The 24,024-nt window shown below is 31.3% G+C and overlaps 1 protein-coding gene across 1 annotated transcript in view; it reads left to right on the forward strand.

Moving 5' to 3' along the window:
• The window catches only part of LOC127979159 (fatty acyl-CoA reductase 1), a 34,312-nt gene that overhangs the window by 2,970 nt on the left and 7,318 nt on the right, over positions 1 to 24,024 (forward strand). Inside the window, exons 2-7 of the mRNA XM_052584374.1 lie at positions 921 to 1,024; positions 10,515 to 10,724; positions 19,009 to 19,184; positions 21,646 to 21,825; positions 22,783 to 22,960; positions 23,832 to 23,876. Coding sequence (XP_052440334.1) covers positions 10,536 to 10,724; positions 19,009 to 19,184; positions 21,646 to 21,825; positions 22,783 to 22,960; positions 23,832 to 23,876 — 768 coding nt within the window. The 5' untranslated portion in view covers positions 921 to 1,024; positions 10,515 to 10,535. The remainder of the gene's footprint in view (positions 1 to 920; positions 1,025 to 10,514; positions 10,725 to 19,008; positions 19,185 to 21,645; positions 21,826 to 22,782; positions 22,961 to 23,831; positions 23,877 to 24,024) is intronic.

Consider the following 24,024-nt stretch of genomic DNA (forward strand, 5'->3'; position numbering starts at 1 on the left):
TTTATGATACGTTAACCTATTCAGTAACTTCACTGCTAACGGAGTGTTTTCAGAACTTTATGGCAAGTTTCATGAAGTCATGAAGTTTCAAGACTCATGAAGAAATGTTAGGAACATTGATAGAATGTTATCTGGTCTTGAATTTAAAAAAAAATTCTTATGTCATATATCTTTTTTTCTGAAACGTTTTAGTTGGATTTACATTTATGCATTTAACCGATGCTTTAATCCAAACACTTAATTCAAAGGCCATTATATATATATATATATATATATATATATATATATATATATATATATATATATATATATATATATTTTACCAGTTGGATGTTCACGTAATGGTTTTTACGTCACTGTTTGATTTAGAACGTTCAGATAATATTTGAATGTTATTTTCCCGCAAAATATAAAATAGAATGTTCCCTTGTCATTCGTATGAGAAGATTTCTTAAAACATTTTAAAAGCCGGATGGATATTAGAGAGAACATTCAAAAATAACATTTTCATAAACGTTCTTAGAACTTATTTTTGTTAGCTGGGGTTTCAAGTGCAAATTTATTGTATTTCCTTAAGAGGTTAAAACAGTTTGAACAAGTTATTATGGAAAAACTGAGTTATGCGAGGAATAATAAATGTCCTGTTGAGTATTTGATGCAGATTCATTATTTAATCTAGGTATCCATCAACACATTTAGGATCTGTTTAACAATCCTAATCTGTCAGTACTGAAAGCCACTGGTTTTTTTTTTTTCCTCAAAAACCTAGGGATTTTTCTCATGCAGTGCTGATAAGGAAAAACATTAAAACCTACTAGCCCTGAATGAGGAAGTGCACAGCCGAAGGCAGATGTAGAAGGTGTATTGAGTGGTTTTGTCTTGGATTCACACCCAGTTCATACACATGCTTGTGTCTCCAGAGGCGCAGTCACTACAGTTCTGTGAAGCGCGCGCACGCGAGAGAGAGGGAGAGACGCGCTGTAGCGGCTCGGAACATCTTCACCCGGCGTGATTCATCTTCAAGGTAAGGCGAGATATTCTGCTTTCATCTTGTTAGGAGCCAAATGTAGCTTCACTTCTCAGTCCAGAATGTACCGTTATGAGAGAAAACGCCTCGCGGTTCATTAACGCATCCTTGATGAAGAGAATGTGGACAATGTTAAAGCTTCACGGTCTGGATGCCTTCACGTGTGCTTTGAAACCCGATTGAGGGTGTTTCGGATCTGGGTTCTTGAAGGTTGAATGATGGGAAATACCTATAGACCAGGAGCAGCTCTCAAACCTCCTGTAGTTATACAGGACGAGGCATTTTTGTTGCATTCCGTTGGCGGTGCGTCATACCGGCGTCTCTTACCGCTGAGTTTTAGGATGGTGTGTAAGAAGTAGAACTTTGAACATCAAAGCGTTTAGTTCTGGCTCATTTTGAACAGCCGAACGCGTTCTGTGCGCGAGGCAGCGGCTTGCGACGCGGGTCTGTCAGCGGAACTCTGGCGAAACGGACGCTTCATCAGCTGCTGTCACTGAATAATCCTAGTGGTGGTGTTTCTTACTGTCTTTTCTGGTCACATCAGTGTTTAAATGTGAGCAGCCGTGGCGGGAGAAGCCGAGAGATCGCGTGAGCGCGCGCAGCGCCAAAGCAGTTCAAATGTTACAGTGTAGCGCAAATGATTCGCATTCGAATCTTTCTTGCTACATTGTTGCACTTGAGCGTTAATCTTTTCCGGGTTGTATTGATTTCAGAATCAAATGAAAACCCGTTGTTTTCTAATGTGTGTAACTGTTTCAGTGCCAAACAATTAGTTTAACTTTTATATATATATATATATATATATATATATATATATATATATATATATATATATATATATATATATATATATTTGCTAAATAATTACATCTAACTATAAATGTCCTAAGCATGTTGTTTTAGAAGGTTCTCTGAACATTCTGGTATAAAGTAATAGCTTTTAACAAATGTTATACGACCTTACAGCCAAGGTTTCAGGGGAAAAAAAAGTTCCTCGAGCGATGTATAGACCTACATAATGTTTCTGTGCTAACTTTCTGAGAAAATTATTAACTTTGAACAAGTCTTCCATTAATGTCAAATCAATCAAAATCTATCAAAAACGTTCCCTGATAACTAGAGGCATGCCAGTGGGTTCATAGACTCACAGCATGTGCATAACACTTTTCAACCTTACAGAGCTAAATATGACGCCTGGACCTGGCCTTGATACTGATACTGCTGGAGACAGACAGATAGAGAGAGAAAGAGAGATAGATATGGCCATCTGCAGACAGATAGTGAGCCGTGTTTGTGCTACCCGCATGATGCATGTGTCATTTGGAACCAGTTTTTTTTTTTTACAATAGTGTTGCATGGAGGGAGTTTCTGAACTAGGCTTGTTGAAGAGTAGATCTATGTGTATTCTTTAGTTTGGTCCGTGCACTCCATCCGATCACACGCCAGCAGTGTGAGATCAGAAGGAGAGCTGAAGGCCAGGATGTTGAGATGAGCGCTGGTTTGATGATCAGCAGGCTTTCATAGGTCATACTGAGAGCGAACATTTACACACATGAATCTGTGCTATTCACAGCATCAAACAAACCAGACATAAATCTGGCCTTGACTCTGTGAAGGTGTTTCAGAGTGTGTTGTTGTGTGTACATACATGACCTGAGCAAAGAAGGTCAGATTCAGCTTTCATTTACACAAAATCAAAGACTAAAACCTAAACTTGAACCAGAGTTAGTATTGTTAACCAACTGAAGTTAAAACCAGAAAACAAAGTAAAAAGAACTTAATATAAAAAAAAAACTATTTAAATGATATGTGAACCAGGGTTATATATAATTAAATTAATTAAAACTAAAACCATAACTAAAATAAATAAATATAAAGATACTAATTGAAAACTGTAAAAATGAAAGTTGAACTAAAATTGTAATAAAATGTAAAATAAAAAAAATTAAGTTTATATATATATATATATATATATATATATATATATATATATACATTTTTTTTAAATCATACTAAAATGACAAAAAATACAATTAAAAACTTTATATATATATATATATATATATATATATATATATATATATATATATATATATATATATATATATATATATATAAAAAACTAATTAAAAATATTAGTAAAAACTACAGTAATGTTTACATGATACTATAATATTTAGTTCCTTCAGTAAGTGTAAACCTGGATGGCCTGTAGTTATGAGCTGAGGATATAAATCGAGTCCTAGTTTTATCATTGCACTCATGCAGCAAATTCTATTTTTACATTACACACTTCCCCTGTTCTCTTTTGACTCATGATAGAGTTTGTAGTCATTTTAACGGTGTATTTCCCTCTGGACTGCATGGGCTATAATTAATGTGACTCCAAACTGCTATTTATACTACAGGCCTAATTATCCAGAACCACGACTGACAGAAACCTACACTAACAACCCACTGCTGCCCTATTAAAAAGGTCAATTATTTATTTTTATTTATGTATTGAGAATAGCCACTCAGTTGTTCTTTCATTCAACTCGATGTTAACTTTTTCTGAACTCACAAGTCAGATTGTTAAAGTACAAAACTTATAAAATGTCGAGTAGATTTTTCTTTATTTTTAATTATATAGTCTTCGCTTAACCATAATTATGAGCAATATTGTGACACCTCAACCAATTGTCATAAAAACATTTTTTTTTTGGTGAGTGTCCCATATAAAACACATGCCTCAGTTTCTTGTAGAAAAATGTTCCTTGAAAGTGATGAATGTGCATGTATTTATGTAACACAATAAATCCATAACCTCAAACAGTGGTGCTCGCTCTTCTGGATGTAGCCCAGTTTCATCTTTAGTGTCTGAAAGTGCTAAAATTTTTCAGGATTTGATTATTTTGACTCAGCTGATTTCTAAGAATGTGACCGTAACCTCAGGACATGGCAGTCGTATTAAGTGAAGCGTTTGTCTGTAGCCTCAGGTGACTGTTTCTCTTTGTTTTCATGTCTGGAGGCATCTTGAAGCGCTGCATTCTCTGAAGTCAGTCTGTTTAGGGTGGATGGGTGAGGCTGTGAGCCCAGGATGTTGTGCAATTTCCTTTGGCATGACGTCAAGTTGGTTTCTTTTTTAGAAAGGATTTAAGACTATCCCTAGCTGTACTTTATGATTAACCCACAAAAACTATTACTTTTGTACATACTGATTAGTGAACAAAAACAACATTTTGGTGGTTCATTACTTTAAGATTAGTGCATGAAAACACAATTTTTACTTGGTGCACTAAAACATTTTTCCATATTTTAAGAATAGTGCATGAAAACATTTTGACATACTTTAAGATTAGTGCTCGAAAACAACATTTTACATGCTAATTATTGCATGTAAACAATATTTAATATACTAATTAATGCACAAAACAGCATTTTACATACTTTAAGATTAGTGCACAGAAACATTATATAACTAGTGCAAGATATCATTATTTTACATGCATTAAGACCGTTCCCGAAAACAGCATTTTTAAACTGATTAGTGCACAAAAATATAGATACTTTAAGATTAGTGCACAAAATCATTTAAACGCACTAAGATTCGTGCACAAACATCTTACACACTTTAAGATTAGTGCACCAAAACATTTGAACATTTCGAGATTAGTGTACAAACTTTTTAAATACTTTGTGAAAACCACATTTGACTTACTTATTAGTGCACGAAACAAGGTTTTTACATTTTCTGAAGAAAAAACAAGTGTTTGTCTGTGCCTAAGTCATCTGTTGTGGGCAGTTGTTGAGCAGTTGCTAAATAATTTAGGGTAGTTTTAATCAGCTGGAATATGAGGGACAGTAATAAAGGTGGCTTTATTGTGCGTGAGTTTCTATTGAGATGACATTATTAGCCGTCTCTTCATGTACATTGGCAGAGTGTTGGAGTGATGCATTAGGAAAGATGTTAATAGCAATCGGCTCTCAGGGATCTTAGAGGCAAATCATTGAACACGCACACACACACACACACAGTGCTGTAATGTGTCTAATGGCAGTGAATCAACATGCCTACTATGAGTAGTATTTGCTCAGAACCTCTGAACTCTTGAACTTACGAAAAATGAATGTTTGTTTAAATTTATTGCCGCATAAAGTTTATAGCAGACTTGAGTAAATCAAATCCATTGCTGCTTTTTTCCTACTTGCGTTTTCCCTCCAAAATGATGTCACATCCTGGTGAGTGATAAAGTTCTGACAGTCAAGCAGTTTGTTCTTATGTTTTAAAAGGATATTTCCTTTTGTGATACATTTGCAGAAACATATATCTGCAAAGAAAAAAAAATCTAAATGTATATCAAGATTATTGTTAATTTGGAGTAATATTATTTCCCCATATAATTCTTTTTATTAATATTTTTAATGTTTTAATTTTATAAAAAAATATTTTCCATTGTAATTTGATACTTTTTACTATTTTTTGTTTTGTTTGTTTGTTTGACATTTTTAATAGTTTTCCTATTTATATGTGTGTATATATAGGCCTTGTTATTTTAAGTAATTTTTAAAAAGTAAAACTAAATTAAAATGAGAAAGGTGGCTTCGGCAACCAGCTGAAATAGGGTTTTTATGTTTTAATAACATTTATATTCATTTTAAGTAACAATTTTTTTTATTATAATTTTAGTTTCAGTTTTAGTTAACTATAATAACTATATTCTGACAAGAAGAAAACCATTAAAACTCTATAAGCATCTCTTAATTTATTTATTCCATTTTAGCCTACAATTGTTTGCCCCTGAAATATTTTTATACTTATTTATATATTTTATTGTAGTTCTTTTACTTTCTGTCTGTTGTACTTAATTGAAATTAAATATAAAAAATTCTAACAGGATAAAAAGAGAATTAGGAGACTCCTTAAATATTGATTTACAATTAAACCTTTAATTAACTGCATGACAAAAATGGCATCTGCCCAAACAGAAAATTATTTCTCATTGTTCACAGAGGTGTCACATTGTTATAAAACACATGCATATGATTTCCATGTTTAAAAATGGCAAGTGAAATTTCATAAAGTATATTAGACACATGATATTGTCATGAACTTGATCTTAGGTCAGTCACAGGTGTCAGGAATCATCTCATGGGACATTTACTTGTCGTTCAAGATGTGCACAATTTTTCACGTTTTCTTGTCTTTGTTTTCTCCTGTTTTTGCATTTTGCATGATCTTCCCCTCCATTTCCAGTTTAGGGTCAGTAAGATGTTAAAATATTTTTTGAAAGAGTTTCTGATTTTTATCAAAGCTGCATTTATTCAATCAAAAATACAGTAAAATTAAGAAATATTATTGTTATTTAAAAGCACAGTTTTCTATGTGTATATCTGTTAAAATGTAATTTATTTCTGTGATACAGCGCTGTATTTTCAGCATCATTCCTCCAGTCTTAAGGGTCAAATGATCTTCAGAAATCATAATAATATACTAATTTCCGATTAGCAATGTTGAAAAGAGTTGTGCTTCTGGATATTTTCAGGATTCTTTGATGAATAAAAGTTTGAAAAAACAACATTTATTATCTTTTAGAACATTATAAACGTCATTATTCTCTTTTGATCAATTTAATGCATCCTCCCTTAATAAAAGCATTGATTTCTTTGTGAAAACACACACATTTCTGAATGAAGTATCTCGGTAGATCTGAAACCCTCTTCCTGTTTGGGTAGATTGTTTCCTGTGGATACACTCAGCTTCTCGGCAGATAAAGTTGCTCTCGTCTGCACTTCCTGTAATTCAAGTCCAAATTAAACCTGACTGTTGTGTTGTGGTGTTCTGTATCAGGACTGGATCAGATCGCAGCTGGAATATAGCTTGTATCTGACACTGCATAATAAATCACTGGTGTATCTGACACGTGTGTGTGTGTGTGTGTGTGTGCGTGTCAAAGCCGTGTTCGTGTGAGTTTAGGGTCCACGGGTCACCTGTTTGTTCTCTGGATGCTGGTACACTGCTGAGAACTGAGTGTGAGAGAGTGTCAGATTTGGGGAATTGACTTCCTTTAAGAATTGAATGGAATCTACAGGAAGTTGAATTTAGTGCATTGCGATTCAAGGTATTTGAGCAAAATTGCACAAAGTTTAGTAGCAAAATGAAAATGAATTATTAATTCAGACGGGATCATGTCTTTGCAGAATGTTAATCAATTAATTTCTTTGTGTGAATGTGTGTAAATCAGAAACCACTTTTTGTGCTTTATGCATTTATTTATTTATTTTCAGAATTAGTATTTTTTATAGATTCTGTTTGTTTCCATTTAAATGGACAATGTTTTAATTTTTATTAATTAAATTATTTTGTATTAATCAAACACCTGTCTAATAATTAAAATCATGAAAATAATTAAACAAAAATTTTAATTAAGCTTTGATAGTTTGTTTCAAATTTCAAAGCTTAATTGAATTTAATTCAAGAAATTAATTGATTTCATAAAAACAACTTAATTTATTATTTTTAAAACAAAAATAGTGGCTCTATGATTATTTTTGTGTATTTATTATTATTACTGGTTCTCAAATGAATGAACAAATTTTTTTTTTTTTACATCTTAATTAAATGACTTTTTTAGTTTTGTCTGCACAGCAAAGATTTGCGATAAAAAAAAAATTGACCAAAATTTGAGTGATTATCCCTTTAAAAATGAAGTTGTAATAATATTACATATTGTTATTATTGTTGCAGTACATTATACTGAAAATATTTGACACAGTTTCTTCAAGCTAAACAAGACTTTTATTTTGACGGTTTTCTGTGCAAACCTTTGTTTCTGTCTGTATATGATACATAACTATATGTTTTTTTCTTTCTCAAATGAAATGCTGGTCATGTGACTCTAAGAGCTGCTCTGGAGATGTAGTTAATGTAAAAACACTGCGAGCGTCACACAGTTCAGTATGTGTGGTAAATACTTTCCTTTTCAGCCAATGCACATTTGCCTAAAGCTCTTCAAAACAGAGCCTTATGCAAAACCAGGGTGAACTTGAGGCGTTTGGATCTGTTCCTCCTCTAACTGCAGCTTCTGTATCCGTGCAGGAACCAGGATGTTGTTTCTGCTGCGGTTCAAAGCAGTTTAACATGGTTTATTCCTGAAAACCTTTAGAAACCTGAGGAGGAAACTGACGTACTTCCAAAACTATGTTCCAAAAATCTAATGTTTGAAGTTGTTATTCAAAACATAAAATAAATAAATACTTTTAAGGATGCATTGAATTGGTCAAAAGTGACAGTAAAGATATTTATAGTGTTACAAAACAGTCCTATTTTACCTATTCAACAAAGAGCCCTGAAAAATAAAATGAGTCACGGTTTCCACAAAAATATTCATCGGCACAGCTGTTTTCAACAATAATAATCTTAAAAAAATATTAATGAAAAGATTTCAGATGATGTATAAATCTAAATTTTGAGAAATGTACCCTTATGACTGGTTTTGTAGTCCAGGGTCACATAATATATATATATATATATATATATATATATATATATATATATATATATATATATATATATATATATATATATATTAATAATAATAATAATATTATTATAATTGCAGTACATTATACTGATATATATTTGACACCATTTCTTCAAGTTAAACCAGACTTTTATTTTGACAGGTTGCTGTGCAAACCATTGTTTTTGTATGTATAGCTTGAAGAAATGGTTTCAAATATATTTCAGCATAATGTACTGCAATAATAATAATGATTATTATTATTTAGATTCTGTAAACCACTGTGGTCAACTTCCGTTGTGTTTATTTGTGCAATTTAAATAAATAAAATAAAATGAAATAATATATTTATTTACATTTATATATTTGTATGATAATTTTTTTAAATAAATAGTATACTTATGTATTTATAGTTATTAGTTTATATGTCATTATATAATTAACATATTTACATCGTATCATCCATAGGAATGAATTGATATTTTTCTATATAATATTGTGCATTGAAATGAATTGACCTGAACGAGCTCCAGCTGAAGCAGTCATAACAAACCTCTTCAGAGTTCATTGGGTTCCTGATAAGAAAGTTTCAGTTGTTGTTTCTCTCTCAGACGTCAGTCTCTGAGTTTGTGGATGGCCTGTGACCGGAGGTGTGTGTGTGTGTGTGTGTGTGTGTGAGAGAGCAGGGCTTTCAGGTGTTAATCCTCTCTGACCCGCAGCCGTTCGTCCTCTCCTCGTGTTATCCGTGTGATCGTGTTTGGGACAGATGAGAATATGTGGGACTTGTATCAGTGATGTAACAGCTGGCAGAGAATATAATGAGACATATATCACTGCCACTGGCCTTGATTTACTTCACCCTCATATAAAAACATTTCAGTTATATTTATTTAATTAATTGTATTTATTTTATTTATTTATAACATATTTACTTTTGTTCATATATGCTGACAATGGTGTCTTTGAAATATTTATGTATTTCTCATTATATATACATAAGCTAAACATATTTTTATTTGTTATGGAGGAAGGAAATTTATATATTTTTATATAATAAATATTAATCATACAATTATTATTATTATAATAATATAATCAATATTAATCATTATCATTATTACAATTATGGAATTATTAAAAAAAGATATAGTTTATATATATATATATATATATATATATATATATATATATATATATATATATATATATATATATATATATATATATATATATATATATATATATATATATATATATACTTTTTTTTTGTAAATATCCATAACTGAAGCTAAAAGGATGATAGAATATTTATTTTTATTAGTTACGGTGGAATAAAAAATGTAAAATTATATATCAAATTCATGTTTTAATATGAAGATGCTAGTATTACTATATAATTTTTTGTTTAAAATATATACAATGTTTTTTAGTTAATAACTTCATTATTCCTGTGCAATGTTGTCTTGTTGGTTGTTGTAGAGAACGTAATCAAGCGCATGTCATTAATGAAACTGAATGTATCCAGGATAAACGAGTCTAGATGATGTTTTATTAGCCGTGTTTGCCAAGTCAAACATCACTGGTCACTCTTCTATCACTCATGCAAGTGTTAAACAAACACCAGCACCAAGTGTGTGTGTGTGTGTGTGTGTGTGAACAGAAGCATGATTTCAGCTGGATGATTAGAAACTCTCTTAGAGACTCGAGGGCTTGTACAGAATCACTTAGCAACACATTACAATCGAGTCAGAGCACCTTTGCAAACGCAAAACAGTAACTATGAAGGGCGGAGCTTAGGAACGGATCAGATCGCTTTCTAGTAAGTCTTTATTAGTGTCTAAGTGTGTCATGAGGAAACACTAGAGCCGGTCGACTGTATTTTCCCAGATGACAAAGCGTCCTTTGAGAGGAAGCTGAGCGTGTTTTGACTAGTAAATCAGGTGAATCAGCTGCTTATCCTCTCTCTCTCTGTGTCTGTGTGTCAGTATTCGTCTCTCGCTGTCATCATGGCCTCGATCTCGGAGTGGTACGCGGGGAAGAACGTGCTGATCACCGGAGCCACGGGCTTCATGGGGAAGGTGCTGATGGAGAAACTGCTGCGCTCCTGTCCAGACGTGAAGGCCCTCTACATCCTCGTCCGGCCCAAAGCGGGTCAGTCTATGTCCGAGCGCGTCCAGGACATGATGAAGTGTAAGGTGAGACCTCGCCATGTGTGTTTGTATCTGTTTGATATGCATTCACCATCCTTCACATTTTCTGATAAGATAAAATTAAAATGGCAATTAATACATTTTAATTCAGTAATTTAGGTATTTGCGCATCAGTATGACTTTAAAAAGTCACTGCTATTATTCAAATTTTCTAATGATTATTATGACTAAATAATAGTAGGGATGTAACAATTCACTCATCTCACGATTCAATTTTTTATTTTTTACGTATTGCTTGGACAAAATGCTGCATGATTCCTTGTGAAATTGAAATATAATTCTATAATAATATACTAATGTCGCACTTGTATATCATTGCTCTTTTGTTGGTTTTTATTGCTTCTTTTGACCTCATTTGAAAGTCGCTTTGGATAAAAGCATCTGCTAAATAACACAATTTAAATAGAATGTAAATAACAAAACTAAACTGAAATGTTAAAACAAGCCCCAAATCAAATAAATAACACACATAAAATAAATCTCTTCGTATAAACAAAATAAGGCTTTGCATGTGCTCCTTCTATTCAACATTAAAGGCAACCACTGCATTTTAATCATGATCCCAACAAAGATGCTGCATGCATGCAACATGAGCAGTGTTTAGATTTGTATAATTTTGAAATTTGAAGCAAAAACGGAATGAATTAGACTTGAATAAAAAATAAATAAATAAAAAATATCTGCATGAAACAGAAACAGCAGACGAACTGAACAAGACGCAGATTCACTCTCGGCCAGCAGGTGGCGCTTAAAGCGTTTCCTTGGTTACCACTGTAAACAAAGCAGCGCTGCACTTATTAACTTTAATGTGCATTATTCAGAGGCAAGATGAACAGAAAAAAATACCATCTAAACTTTTCTAAAGACAGTAAGTTCCCCTCAGACATGCATTCATATAAACTACTACACTTAAATTAATCGCAGTTTGTTTAGCATCTGAACTGATTTGAATAGTCACGTTTGAATCGATTTTCTTTTTTTTTTTGGTTAACCTTTCATCTGTAAATTGTTTAAAAAAAAATCTATGATTTTATTATTAAAATATATTAATACAAAAGTTAATGATTATAATTATTATTCTTACATAATATAATATTGTTGTTGTTCTTATTATTTCAGTTGCATTATGAAAAATACAGAATAAAAATATAAAAAAAAATAAGAATAAATAATAAAATGACTAATTATTTTTGTTATGTAATTTATTATTAATAATAATAGTAATACTTGTTAGATTTATTGATATTGCTAAAAACACTTTCAAAATAAGAAATTACGTTTGTATTAAGAATTTATATCAATGACAATAATAATAGTAGTAATAATAATAAAAACAATTATAATATAGATGATGATGATAATTAAATGAAACATTGTTACATATAGCAAAATAATGTTAGATTTTAATGGATCATGAAAATAATATAAAATCATATAACTTTAATAACAGTAATAATAATGTTGTTGTTGTTGTTGTTCATTATGATTATTATTACTAAATAAAAATATCAAACAAAATAAGAAAATATTATCTCTAAATAAGAAACTAACTATATATCTTAGTGGCTAAAATATTAGTAATAGTGGTAGTAATAATAATTATTATTATTATTTTAGCCATTGATGTATATTAAATAACATCAATAATGAAGTTGTTGTTTTCATTATGATTTTTATTAAGTAAAATATTAAACAAAATAAGAAATAATTCTATTGTATTATTAATAATAATAACAATAATATAAGTATTATTTTGCAGTTCAACTGCAAATATCATTATTTTTTCTTCATTCCCAAATATTAGACCATCAAACTTTTAATTCGGCAGAAAACCATTAAAGCTTCTGTTTTGTTGATGACAGTCAGGTCAGAAGCACTTTGATAAGATAGTTAATAAATGACAAGTGTTTAATTAAATCTCAGCACTTGTGATTTGATCAGGTTTAGTTTCTATTAATCGTGCAGCTCTTCTTCTTCATCAGAAACAGTGTGTTCATTTGTGACCTTTCTTCTGTTCTCGCTTTTCAGACTAAAGCCCCATGCCACGTATTGAGTTTTTGTCATCTCAGTGACTCAGTCTTTGTGGTCGGATGACATCTGATCTTTCAGTTAACCGCTCAGAATGTGTGTTGATTTTTTTTAAATAGTTAGTTACGTCAGACTGAATGCATCTGTGTTTGCTCATACGCGGTCAGCGGGTTTTATAGCTATTGTTTTCCTGGACTGGATCCTCTGGAAACGCTGGGAGAAGTTGTAAAACACTTTTTGATTGTTAACTTGGTAACTGCACCACAGACACCATCCACATGAGTTCAGGTTCAGAAGTGGAGCTGTAGCTCCATGTTGTAGGTGTGGTTCATTCCTGCAGGCTGATGGAGCAGGGATGGAGTAAGGCTTTGCCTCTGTTTGCTTTATGTGATGATGAGTCACATCTGGAGCGTGAGTGAGAGAGGGGGAGAGGGGGAGAGAGAGAAAGGGAGAGAGAGAGAGAGAGAGAGAGAGAGAGAGGGAGAGTGTGTGAGTGAGTGAGTGAGTGAGAGAGGGGGAGAGGGGAAAGAGTGAGTGAGAGAGTGAAAGTGAGAGTGAGTGAGTGAGTGAGTGAGAGAGAGAGAGAGAGAGAGAAAGAAGACAGTGTTTCTGAAGTTTACTGTAGTTTGCTGTTTTTTTTTTTTGCAGTTTTTTTTTTTAGGCCAGTTAATTTATTTTTCATAAGGAATGTGACCATTAATAATAATAATCATCATAAATTGTATATATATATATAATGGATAGATAGATATATAGATAATTTTATAATTTAAAATAACATATATTAGATATAATAATTATCATAAATGTATTATAATTAAGATTATTTAGCAATTATAAATTATTTGTTTAAAAAATGTATCAATGAAAATGAACTAAATTAAATATATGATCATTTTAATAAAAAGTATTATATTATCATCGTCATCATCAAATATCCTATATTATGCCTGTTTTTTTATCGCAATATTGTAGCAAAACATTAGCAAATGTGCATATATATATTTTGAGTTAGTGTTTTAGTTTTTTTTAAATGTTAGTTTTACTTTCAGTTTTGTATATTTGTAATATTTATTTGTTTGTCTATAAAGTTTGTGGCCAAGTTTTTCACTATTTATTTATTTTTTTGTTTTAGTCAATTTAGTAAATTTAGTCAACTTAAAAATGACAAATGTTGCCTTGGGAACTTATTTATAGTTTGTTTTGTTTCAGTTGACATTTATTGTATTTGTAGTAATTAATGCTTTGTGGTTTTAGTTTGGTTTAAATCCTTCAGGTTAATTGAATCGGAGTCATGTGTATAAAGCTGCATGTCAGCAGAGTAATGCTGTGTTCATCAGTCTGATGTGAGATCTGGACTCCAGCCAGAACGAAGCTCGACTCTTATGAGACGCAGATCAGTGTTTTGGGTCATTATGGGTCAGACGACAGTTTCTGTCAGCGCTGTGCAAACTCCTGACCTCTGATAGAAACCTCATTAAATCACGAGTGTGTGTGTGTGTGTGTGTGTAGGTTGTAGATGTGAGGAATGCTCAGGCAGATTGTGTGTTTGTGGAAAGAAAATCAAATGTGGGAAGGCATTCAATCAATGTGTCTTTTGTTTTGTCATAAATATACATTTGTGGTGCGGCTCATGCTGTCATCCTGACTGAGATTTGATGAATTTGTGAATTCATTCATGATTTGATGTGTGTAGTGAACTCTCCCAGCTGTGATGTGTTTGAGCGAGAGTTTGGTGAGTGTAGGACGTCCCTCGCGTGAATTATTCTGTCTGGTTCAGACAGGGACACTGACGGCTCAACAGAAGATCATTCCCTCCTTCTATCGCTCTCTCTCTTACTCTCTCTCTCTCACTCCGGTCTAATGCACTTCTGCTCTCCGTTTCTTCAAATGCGTGAGTAAGAGCCTGTGTGTCGTTTGAGGCCGTGTTTGTCACTGAAGGAGTATTGTCTCTTTCTCTCTCGTACTTACACACTATCAGCTGGTTTGTGCCAGAAGGCCTGGTGGAGACAGGTACAGGCAGACCGCCTTCCCACAATGCACCGCTGGCTCTATCCACCACAGAGAGAGCAAGTGTTCAGAGTGGTTGACCTCAGTGAACCCCTGACCTCGATACAGTGAAGCAGGGCGTGTCACTTCCTGTCTCATGCAGTGCAGCTTTAATCGATGAGTCTGACGTTTCCAAATCTCCTGGAATTAACTCTTTCAACTATTAGCTCGAGTGTTAATTTACTTACTATTATAAATACTACTATGGTCTTAATTGATATTTAAAACTTTTTATTTTTATATTTGTAGTTCTTATTTCATACAAACTTATATTAACTTTACTATGAATTACTTTATTATAATTAATTACTTAATTATTTGTAATAATTGAATAATCATTATTTTATTATTATTTTGGTTTATTTTTTTCTGGTTAGTAATGTTGTTGCGTCAACTTAAACTTTCAAATTTCAGTTTCTTATTAGCTGTTTTTCACAGAATATTTATGTTTTATTTATTTATATTAATTCATATTTAATTTAATTTCAGTGTTATTTCCAAACAATTTTTTATTATTATTGTTTTAGTTTTAGAATAAATAACCCAGATACTGTTTAAACTAGATAATGTTAAATAGTATTATTATATATTTTTTATTGATATTGCATTCTTTTTTGTATTTTAGTTGATTTTTTACAATTTGAATTTTTTTGCTTTTGCATTTATTAAGCAAATTAATTTATTTATTTTTTTCATTTTAATATTATTATTTAGGTTTATTTTATTTTTGTTTAAATTTTGATTAAAAGTTTTAAATTTCAATTTTAATAAAAAATTTTTTTAGCTTTAAATAATACTTTTCAAATTTCTGTTTATGTTTTTCACTTAGTTCTTTTTTCAATGAACAACATTTTTTACAATTTTTCTTAGGATAATGTTTAAATTAATAATATTTTAATATTATTTATATACTAATTTAGTTGTATTCTTTTTTTCAAATGATCTGTTATTTTATAGTTTCAGTCTTATAATTTATTTTTTATTTTTTAGTAATTTGGGTGTGTGTTTTTTTTAAATCAATTATTAAATTTTAATACTACTTTTTTTTCAATTATAGTTTTAATTGAGTTTTAGTTTTCCAGTTTTAGTGCTTAACGGTTTTCACCTAACTCTTATTAATTTATTAGTTTAGTGTCCATGCAGCATGAGTGTGTGTTTGAGGGCGTTTGCTCTTCAGCGTGTGGAGCTTCATCTCTGCCTGTGGAGTGTGTGTTGTGTTTGTGTTGCCTGGAGACACAGACCACAGCAGGAAGTTTGGCTGCGCTCGTTTCCTTCATTCACAGTATTTCTGAAACAAGTCCTGTGCCTCGCGGCCCTCCTGACCGGAGGACATCGTGTCTTGAGCTTTCAGATGCTTTTCTGTCCATACAGCATCATCTGAACTCTCTCTCTCTCTCTCTCTCTGTGTGTGTGTGTGTGTGTTGGCTAGACTGCTCTCGTGGCCCATATGTTGTCTGCTGTGTCTAGTAATCGAGTTCAAGACTGTTATGACCTGACTCGTGTCTCAGAGGATGTCATCAGAGCTTTATTCCTGTAGCATGAGCAAGTTGAAGTGTGTTCAGATCATGCAAATTAATTTGCATTTGAAAATCCTCTGGTTGTAAAAGACGAGCTGCTTATTGCTGTGCTTGACATTAGTCAAATAAGTTGTCATGTGGTGTTATGGTGTATGAATGGGGTTTATGTACTCTAAATGATATTTTATTTATGCTTTATTTTGCAAAAGAAATCTTATATTATTAACAATTATATTATTTGTTGTATTGTAGTATTTATATACTTTTAAAGTTGTAAAATTTTTAATTAGCTTTAATTTTATAGTTTCAGTTTTATTTTAATTATTTTTTAGTATTAGCATTAAGATTTTTTCCTTCAGTTTTACTGAAGATTCCAAACAAAAATATGTTTTATTTGTTTTCATTTGTTAATGAAATCTATTTGATTAATAATTTGTTATTTTTATATTTAATGTATTTTATTAATTTATGATTTTTTTTTGTTATGTTAAAATACTATATTTTTTTTAAACTAAATTAATATATATATCATATATCATATCATGCTTTTTTAATTATTAAACTTTACATTAACTTTTTTTTTAAATGTATCGTTTACTATACAAAATATGACTGGTGTATCAACGTTCTAACTGACATCAAGAGATTTCTCAGTAATTGTGCAAGAAAGTGTGCTTCTGTTGAAACAGGAGTGAATGTGTACATCTCACGCTTTTGACCACATCTTGTCCAAACAAACACATTGAGAAAGCAAATAAAATCCTCCGTGCCTCAACACGCAAGCAAACTTTACAACACGCCTTGATCTCCCAGAAAATTCACATCAATTCCTGGGAAAAACAGTCAGGAAGAACTGGATTGTGACGTCGGTCAGGAAGGTTTAGATGTGGTGTTCGTGAGGTTCAGATGATTTGCATATCAATGTTTGTTCTTCATTTACACTGATGACTGTAAAGCAGCTCTGCTAACTATTAACCTGCTTCTGTCATAAGATGTCTAAATGAGGTTTATGTGCTCTATAAATGATTATTTATAAATATATATATATATATATATATATATATATATATATATATATATATATATATATATATATATATTTTTTTTTTTATTATTGTTTGTTTTATTTTTTATTATTTGTAAATTAGTTTTATTTACTCGTTTGCTTTTTGTTTTTAAATTAAATGTATTTGTCTTTGTTTTGTTTTTAATTTGTAAATTTATATAATTCATAATTAAAATTTCATTATTGTTTTCTTTTTTTGTAAATGCAAGTTATTTGATAATTCTTGTATTTTGAATTTGTAAATTAAATTTCTCAGATTTTTTTTTTATTTGTCATTTAAATTTTTGACTTTTTATCAGATTTCTTTTTCTAGACAATTTTTTTAAATATAATTTATTTGTTGTTGTAAATTTATATAACTCATAATTTAAAATGTATTATTGTTTTCTGTTTTTTTTTGTAAATGCAAGTTATTTGATCATTTCTTTTAAATTTGTAAATTAAATCTATTTTGATTTTATTGTTTTTTTGCTTTATTTGTTTTTAACTTGTAAATAAAATTTATCAGTTTTTTTCTTATTTTTTTATTTGTCATTTTAAATGTATTTAATATTTTGTATTAATGTTTTCATTTATTTTATTTTGTAAATGAAATTGATTTAATATTTTTGGGTCAACTTTTAAAGTCAGCTATGGCATTTCATTTTCAACATATTATTTAGTTTTATTTTATTTCTCAGTAGTGATTCTCAAAGGTTTCCAAGTAATACAGTATTACATTGTTTTATATGTAACTACCATAATGTATGAATAATTTAGAAAAGTTATAAATTATGATCTCTCATGTTAATGCATTGTTTGTTTGTTTTTTTGTTTTTTTTGTAAAGGAAATTATTTTTATTAATATTTGCAGTTCAGCCGTTTCATTTGCACATCAAACTTTAACTTATTATTTGGATGTCTTTCAACCACTCTTTCCTTTTGGAAATGCTAATCTGCTTTTGGATAGCGATGCATTCAGAAGCGTGGCTCGACCGAGAGACTCAACAGCTGTCAACAGCCTCCCTCTGAAGGTCACGAGGGGTCAGATGTTAGGTCCAGAAATGATTCTGATTGGCTATGGCTGCAGGAATGTGCCACTGCCAGACCCTTGGAATTGTGGGTAACATAAGTCAGCACACGTGTGTCAGAGAGGACGCGGGTCTCTGCAAATCCTCTTTTGATATCAGATTACAGAAATCACAGTGCATTTGTCTTCTATGTACCGCGTCTAACACGCCGTGCTGAATGCATGCGTGTGGATACAGTCAAGGAATATATCTTATTTTTTTCAGTCTGTAGTTCTCTCCATTACATAAACACTGAAGTCTGTGACATAATACGATGAGATCTGTCATGTGCATTTACAGAAAATTACATAATGTCTATCATTAAGTCATGCAATGTCTTTTTATTTATTTATTCATTCTCAATGGTGATTCTCATTATGTGTTTCTGAATGACACCGTGTTTATTTCATTTAAATGAGTGTAACGGTAACATACCGCCTTCATTTCTGAATACTTTAGACAGAGAACATATGATAATTGTCATGTTTTGTGCAGATGTAGTCTGCATCAGTGACGTGTGTGTGTGTGTGTGTGTGTGTGTGTGTGTGTGTTTCTCACAGCTGTTCGACCGCGTGCGTGAGGATAATCCTGACTTTCATCAGAAGATCGTCCCCATCAGCAGTGAGCTCACTCAGCCCGGCCTGGCCATCAGTCCAGAGGATGTGAAGACGCTCACTTCCTGTATACACATCGTCTTCCACTGCGCCGCCACCATCCGCTTCGACGAGGCCCTGAAGTGAGTCACACTCAACATACAACCACATTCACCACACCAGTAATCAGAAATATCTCATGAGCAGCAAATCATTTCTGAAGGATCATGTGACACTGAAGACTGGAGGAAAGATGCTGAAAATACAGCTGCGCATCACAGAAATAAATGACAGTTTACTATGTATTGAAATTGAAAACGGCTGTTTTAATTTATAATAATTTTTCACAATTTTTTACTGTATTTTTGGTCAAACAAATGCAGCTTTAGTGTGGTAGCCAGGGGTGCACATACATTTTTCAGCCTGGTTCTCATAAGAGGACCTGGAGATTTGGTTCGGTCCTCACACTGCATATAGCATGACCCATTAAATATAACTATAAAAAATGAATTAATAATAGTTATAATATTATTGCACTTTATTGATTTATTTAAAAAAAAAAAAAAGTAAATAAACGAAATAATAGTGTGTGATAATATTATTAAAAATAAAAGGCAGTCCTAGTATTAAATACAAATACATTTATTTTATAGTAAACTTGAAAATAAAATGCTAATATTTACTACTACTTTCTTTGTTTGCCTCTTTAAGAAGAATCGCTTTATGTATTCCCCAATTTTAAGTCGCTTTGGATAAAATAATTAAATAAAAGCGTTGTCATCCTATTCAAACTTAAAATCAGCAGGCTTTTATTTTGGCGGGTTGCCGGCACATAAGTGTACGCGCTTCCGGGTTTAGCGCTGCTTAAAGCGCGTCTATGATTAAAGCGCGTCAGTGGATGAATGTCAAGGTTTTGGACTGTGCTTTGAAAACGGCATGACATAGCCTAGATTTATGCTTCCAGGTTGAAAATAAAACTTATAAAGTAGGCTAGTTTGTGATCTAACATGAAAATTGTGTATTAACAGCTGTCAACCATGTACACAAATGCGCTGTCAGAACATATTTACATGAACATATATGAACCGCTGACTCCAGAACAGGATGGTAAATGGACTGCATTTATATAGCGCTTTCAAAAGACCACATGGCCATCCAAAGCGCTTTACAATTTGCCTCACATTCACCCATTCACACAGTCATTCATACACCGACGGCGAAGGATCCGGTGAAGGACAGCTTTCCTATCCTCTTAACACACAGACCTTTGATTCATTTCCTACGAAAAATATTAAGAGCATTAGTCGTTTGAACCGGTCCTCTCCTCTCACTCCAGCAGCAGCACGGACATGCAGCATTAATATACTATTATAGTTGTTATAAATGTTTTGTAAATACAGAGTTTTTTTTATTAATATATATTTTTTATAATTTAAAGTAGTTTTGTTTGTGTTTTTGTCATTTAAAATTTTTTTTTTAAGTTTAAAGAAATTTTTAAGTGAACTAAAGAGAAATTAGAAATATAATATTTTATTTCATTTAACATTTATTTTATTTTAAGTAATACATTTTTATTCATAGTTTTAGTTAATTCTAATAACCCTGTCATAGACTGAAACTTTGGAAAAATATTACATTGGCATTGCTTTCTTTTCTGCTCACTATAATACTGTTCTGTTAGTATTTTTATAATGTTTTTTAGTTCTTTTATTTTAATAAAATGTTTATTCATTTATTTAAAAATACAGTTTATAAATGTTGGGTCTATGCCAAATTTCCTTGCATACTTTAGCAGTACTGCACTGTAATATTTTTTTCTTTATTTTAAACATATTTTTATTTAACATTATATATTTTGGTCTACACCAAATAATTAAAATATATAAGTTGTTTCTATTACATTAATTACTTTTTTCGTCTAAATAACTCTAACTAGCCCTCTATTAGACTGGCATTAGATCTATCATTTATGTATTTTATTTAATCACTTAATTTTTTTTCATTAATTTAATTTAAATTTTTTTTTTAATTCAATTTATATGTTAAATAACTTTATTTCATTTTTTCATGACTTATTTCAATTAATTATTGTTTTTATATTTATAAGCATTTATTTTTTTTTATTTTTTTTTCTGACAAGTTATATTGCATCAGTGCGCTGTTTTTTTCTGAAACGCAGTCCTGACCCTGAAGCAGTGCAGTGATATATCTGTCTTATGTTTTGTAACCCTTATTTGATTTCAACTCACATACCGTATTTTCCGGACTATAAGTCACACTTTTTTTCATAGTTTGGCTGGTCCTGCGACTTATAGTCAGGTGCGACTTCTTTATCAAAATTAATTTAACATAAACCAAGAGAAATGAACTAAGAGACATGAACCAAGAGAAAACATTACCGTCTCCAGCCGCCAGAGCGCCCTCTCGTGGCTGTAGATGGTAATGTTTTCTCTTGGTTCTTGGTTCTAAATGAATGCGACTTATATATGTTTTTTTTTTTCCTCGTCATGACTTATATTTGGACTGATGCGACTTATAGTCTGAAAAATACGGTAAATGTAATATTTTAGTGTCTGTCACTGTGCTGTATGTGTGTCTGCGCAGGCATGCGCTGCAGCTGAACGTCATCTCCACGCAGCAGCTCCTCTCTCTGGCGCAGCAGATGCAGCAGCTGCAGGCCTTCATCCACATCTCCACCGCCTACGCCAACTGCAACCGCAGACACATCGACGAGGTCATCTACCCTCCTCCGGTCGAGCCCAAGAAACTCATCGACTCTCTGGAGTGAGTGTGATATATCATCATCATCATCTCTAACTCACCCAGAATCAACCACAGCTATGAGCTCATGTTCGCTTAGAGACGAGTGTGTTCAATATCAGACGTGTCTTTCAACAGAATTATGGGATGCTGAAAAACATCTCAAAACCAAAAAAAAAGAAAAAAAGCAAGCAGAGAATAAAACAAACAACTGTGTTATTTTAACATTATCAGTGTGATACTTAAGATGCTAAGATATTTTTGGTTTATACTTATATATTTTCTATTAAATATATATATATATATATATATATATATATATATATATATATATATATATATTAAATATTATTTATTTAGTTAAAGTTTGAGTAATTTTGTTGTGTGCATGTACTAAAATAACTAAGAATTATATATAATATAATATTCATAAAATATAAAAGCAGGTTTATGTTTTGATGTATAAAGACCAAATAATTAAAAATATATATTTTTATTAATTTTAAATTAACGTAAATATTATTAATATAAACATATTTGGAAAATATGTAATTTCAATGATTTGGCTTTTTTATATTCACTGTAGTGCTGTACTTGTTAGAAGTGCTATTTATTTATTTAAATATATGTTTATTGCATATTATTTAATAATTTATTTTAATCTTTTTTTCTTTTTATTATTTAAGTTAATGAATGTATTACTTAATTTACATTTTCTTCAAACTATATTAAGTATATGAATATATTTTATTATTTAATCATTTGTTAATTTTAATAAAAAAATTATTATTTAATAATTTTAATTTACTATTTGTTTTGTTTTTTTCTTCCTTGAATCCCAGTTTTAAAAACACTGGGACAATGTCACTGGAGATTGCACGTCTGATTTTCCAGATAGCATCAGGATGTTTTGTCTGACACACTGTGCTGACCCTGAAGCAGAGCAGTGATGTGTGTGTGTGTGTGTGTGTGTGTGTGCAGGTGGATGGATGACAGCATGGTCTGTGACCTCACACCGCGTCTGATCGGTGACCGGCCGAACACTTACACCTACACTAAAGCTCTGGCCGAGTGTGTGGTGCAGCAGGAGAGCGGCCGACTCAACATCGCCATCATACGGCCGTCCATCGTAGGAGCCAGCTGGCAGGAGCCGTTCCCCGTGAGTTCCCCCAAATCCTCCCCTAACACAGAGGATTTAGGTTCTAACCTGGACGAATGATCGCATAAACTTAGACATGTCTACATAGCAGAATATCATAGAGACGATTGATGTTTATTATCATTCACTAAAACCATTGAAAAACAAATCTTTACTTGAAATTAATGTTAACTGAAATAATATATAAAAAATGATACGTATGTATATATAAACTTTATTTTAGCTAGCATGCACGATAACATTTCAAAAAAAAAAAATGTAATAACTAAAACGAAGTAAACTGAAAAACTAAATAAAAACTATATAGACATATATATATAAAAAAAAAACTTAGTTTACTAAAAATATAAACTGAAATAAATAATAAAAACTAGATATTTATAAAAAAAAAATTTCCTCTATATGAAATGAACTTCTATACTAAAATATCTAAAACAAAAAAAACTAAAAAACTATATAGATGTATATTTAAAAATATAATAATACAAATATTTGTGTTAACTCGATGTACAAAAATAAACAAAAATTTAAAACTGAAGTAAAAATATACTGCAAATAAAATACTCATTAACTGAAATAAATATGTTCAAAAAAAGATAAAAATATAAAACATTTTTTTGTAGATGCCAAAGCAACATTTATCTTTTTTTTGTGTAGTTCAATTTGAAGTAATAAAATAACTAATACTGAATAAAAATTGTGTAGACATAAAATATAAAATTACAATTATATTAAAAACAGAAAAGATAAAATTTAATTCAAATGAACATTAACTATAATAGAATATCATTGATCCTAAAATAACACTGTGACTCTTGACTCTCACCAGGAGCAACTGCATAGCCACTGAGTCTTTTTCTGTGTTTCACAGGGTTGGATAGACAACTTTAATGGACCGAGTGGCATTTTCATTGCTGTAAGTATTGCTTCTTGATGTTCTACAGCGGATCTGAAAGTCCTGACCCCTCCGAGCGATCTTAACTAGGGCTGGGAAAATAAATCGATGCATCGATAATCGAGAAATGTGATTCTTTCTCGAATCGATTCTGAGCTTAGTTTTGAAC

The sequence above is a fragment of the Carassius gibelio genome, chromosome A4 (genome assembly GCF_023724105.1).
Source record: "Carassius gibelio isolate Cgi1373 ecotype wild population from Czech Republic chromosome A4, carGib1.2-hapl.c, whole genome shotgun sequence".
In the NCBI taxonomy this organism is placed as follows: Eukaryota; Metazoa; Chordata; class Actinopteri; order Cypriniformes; family Cyprinidae; genus Carassius; species Carassius gibelio.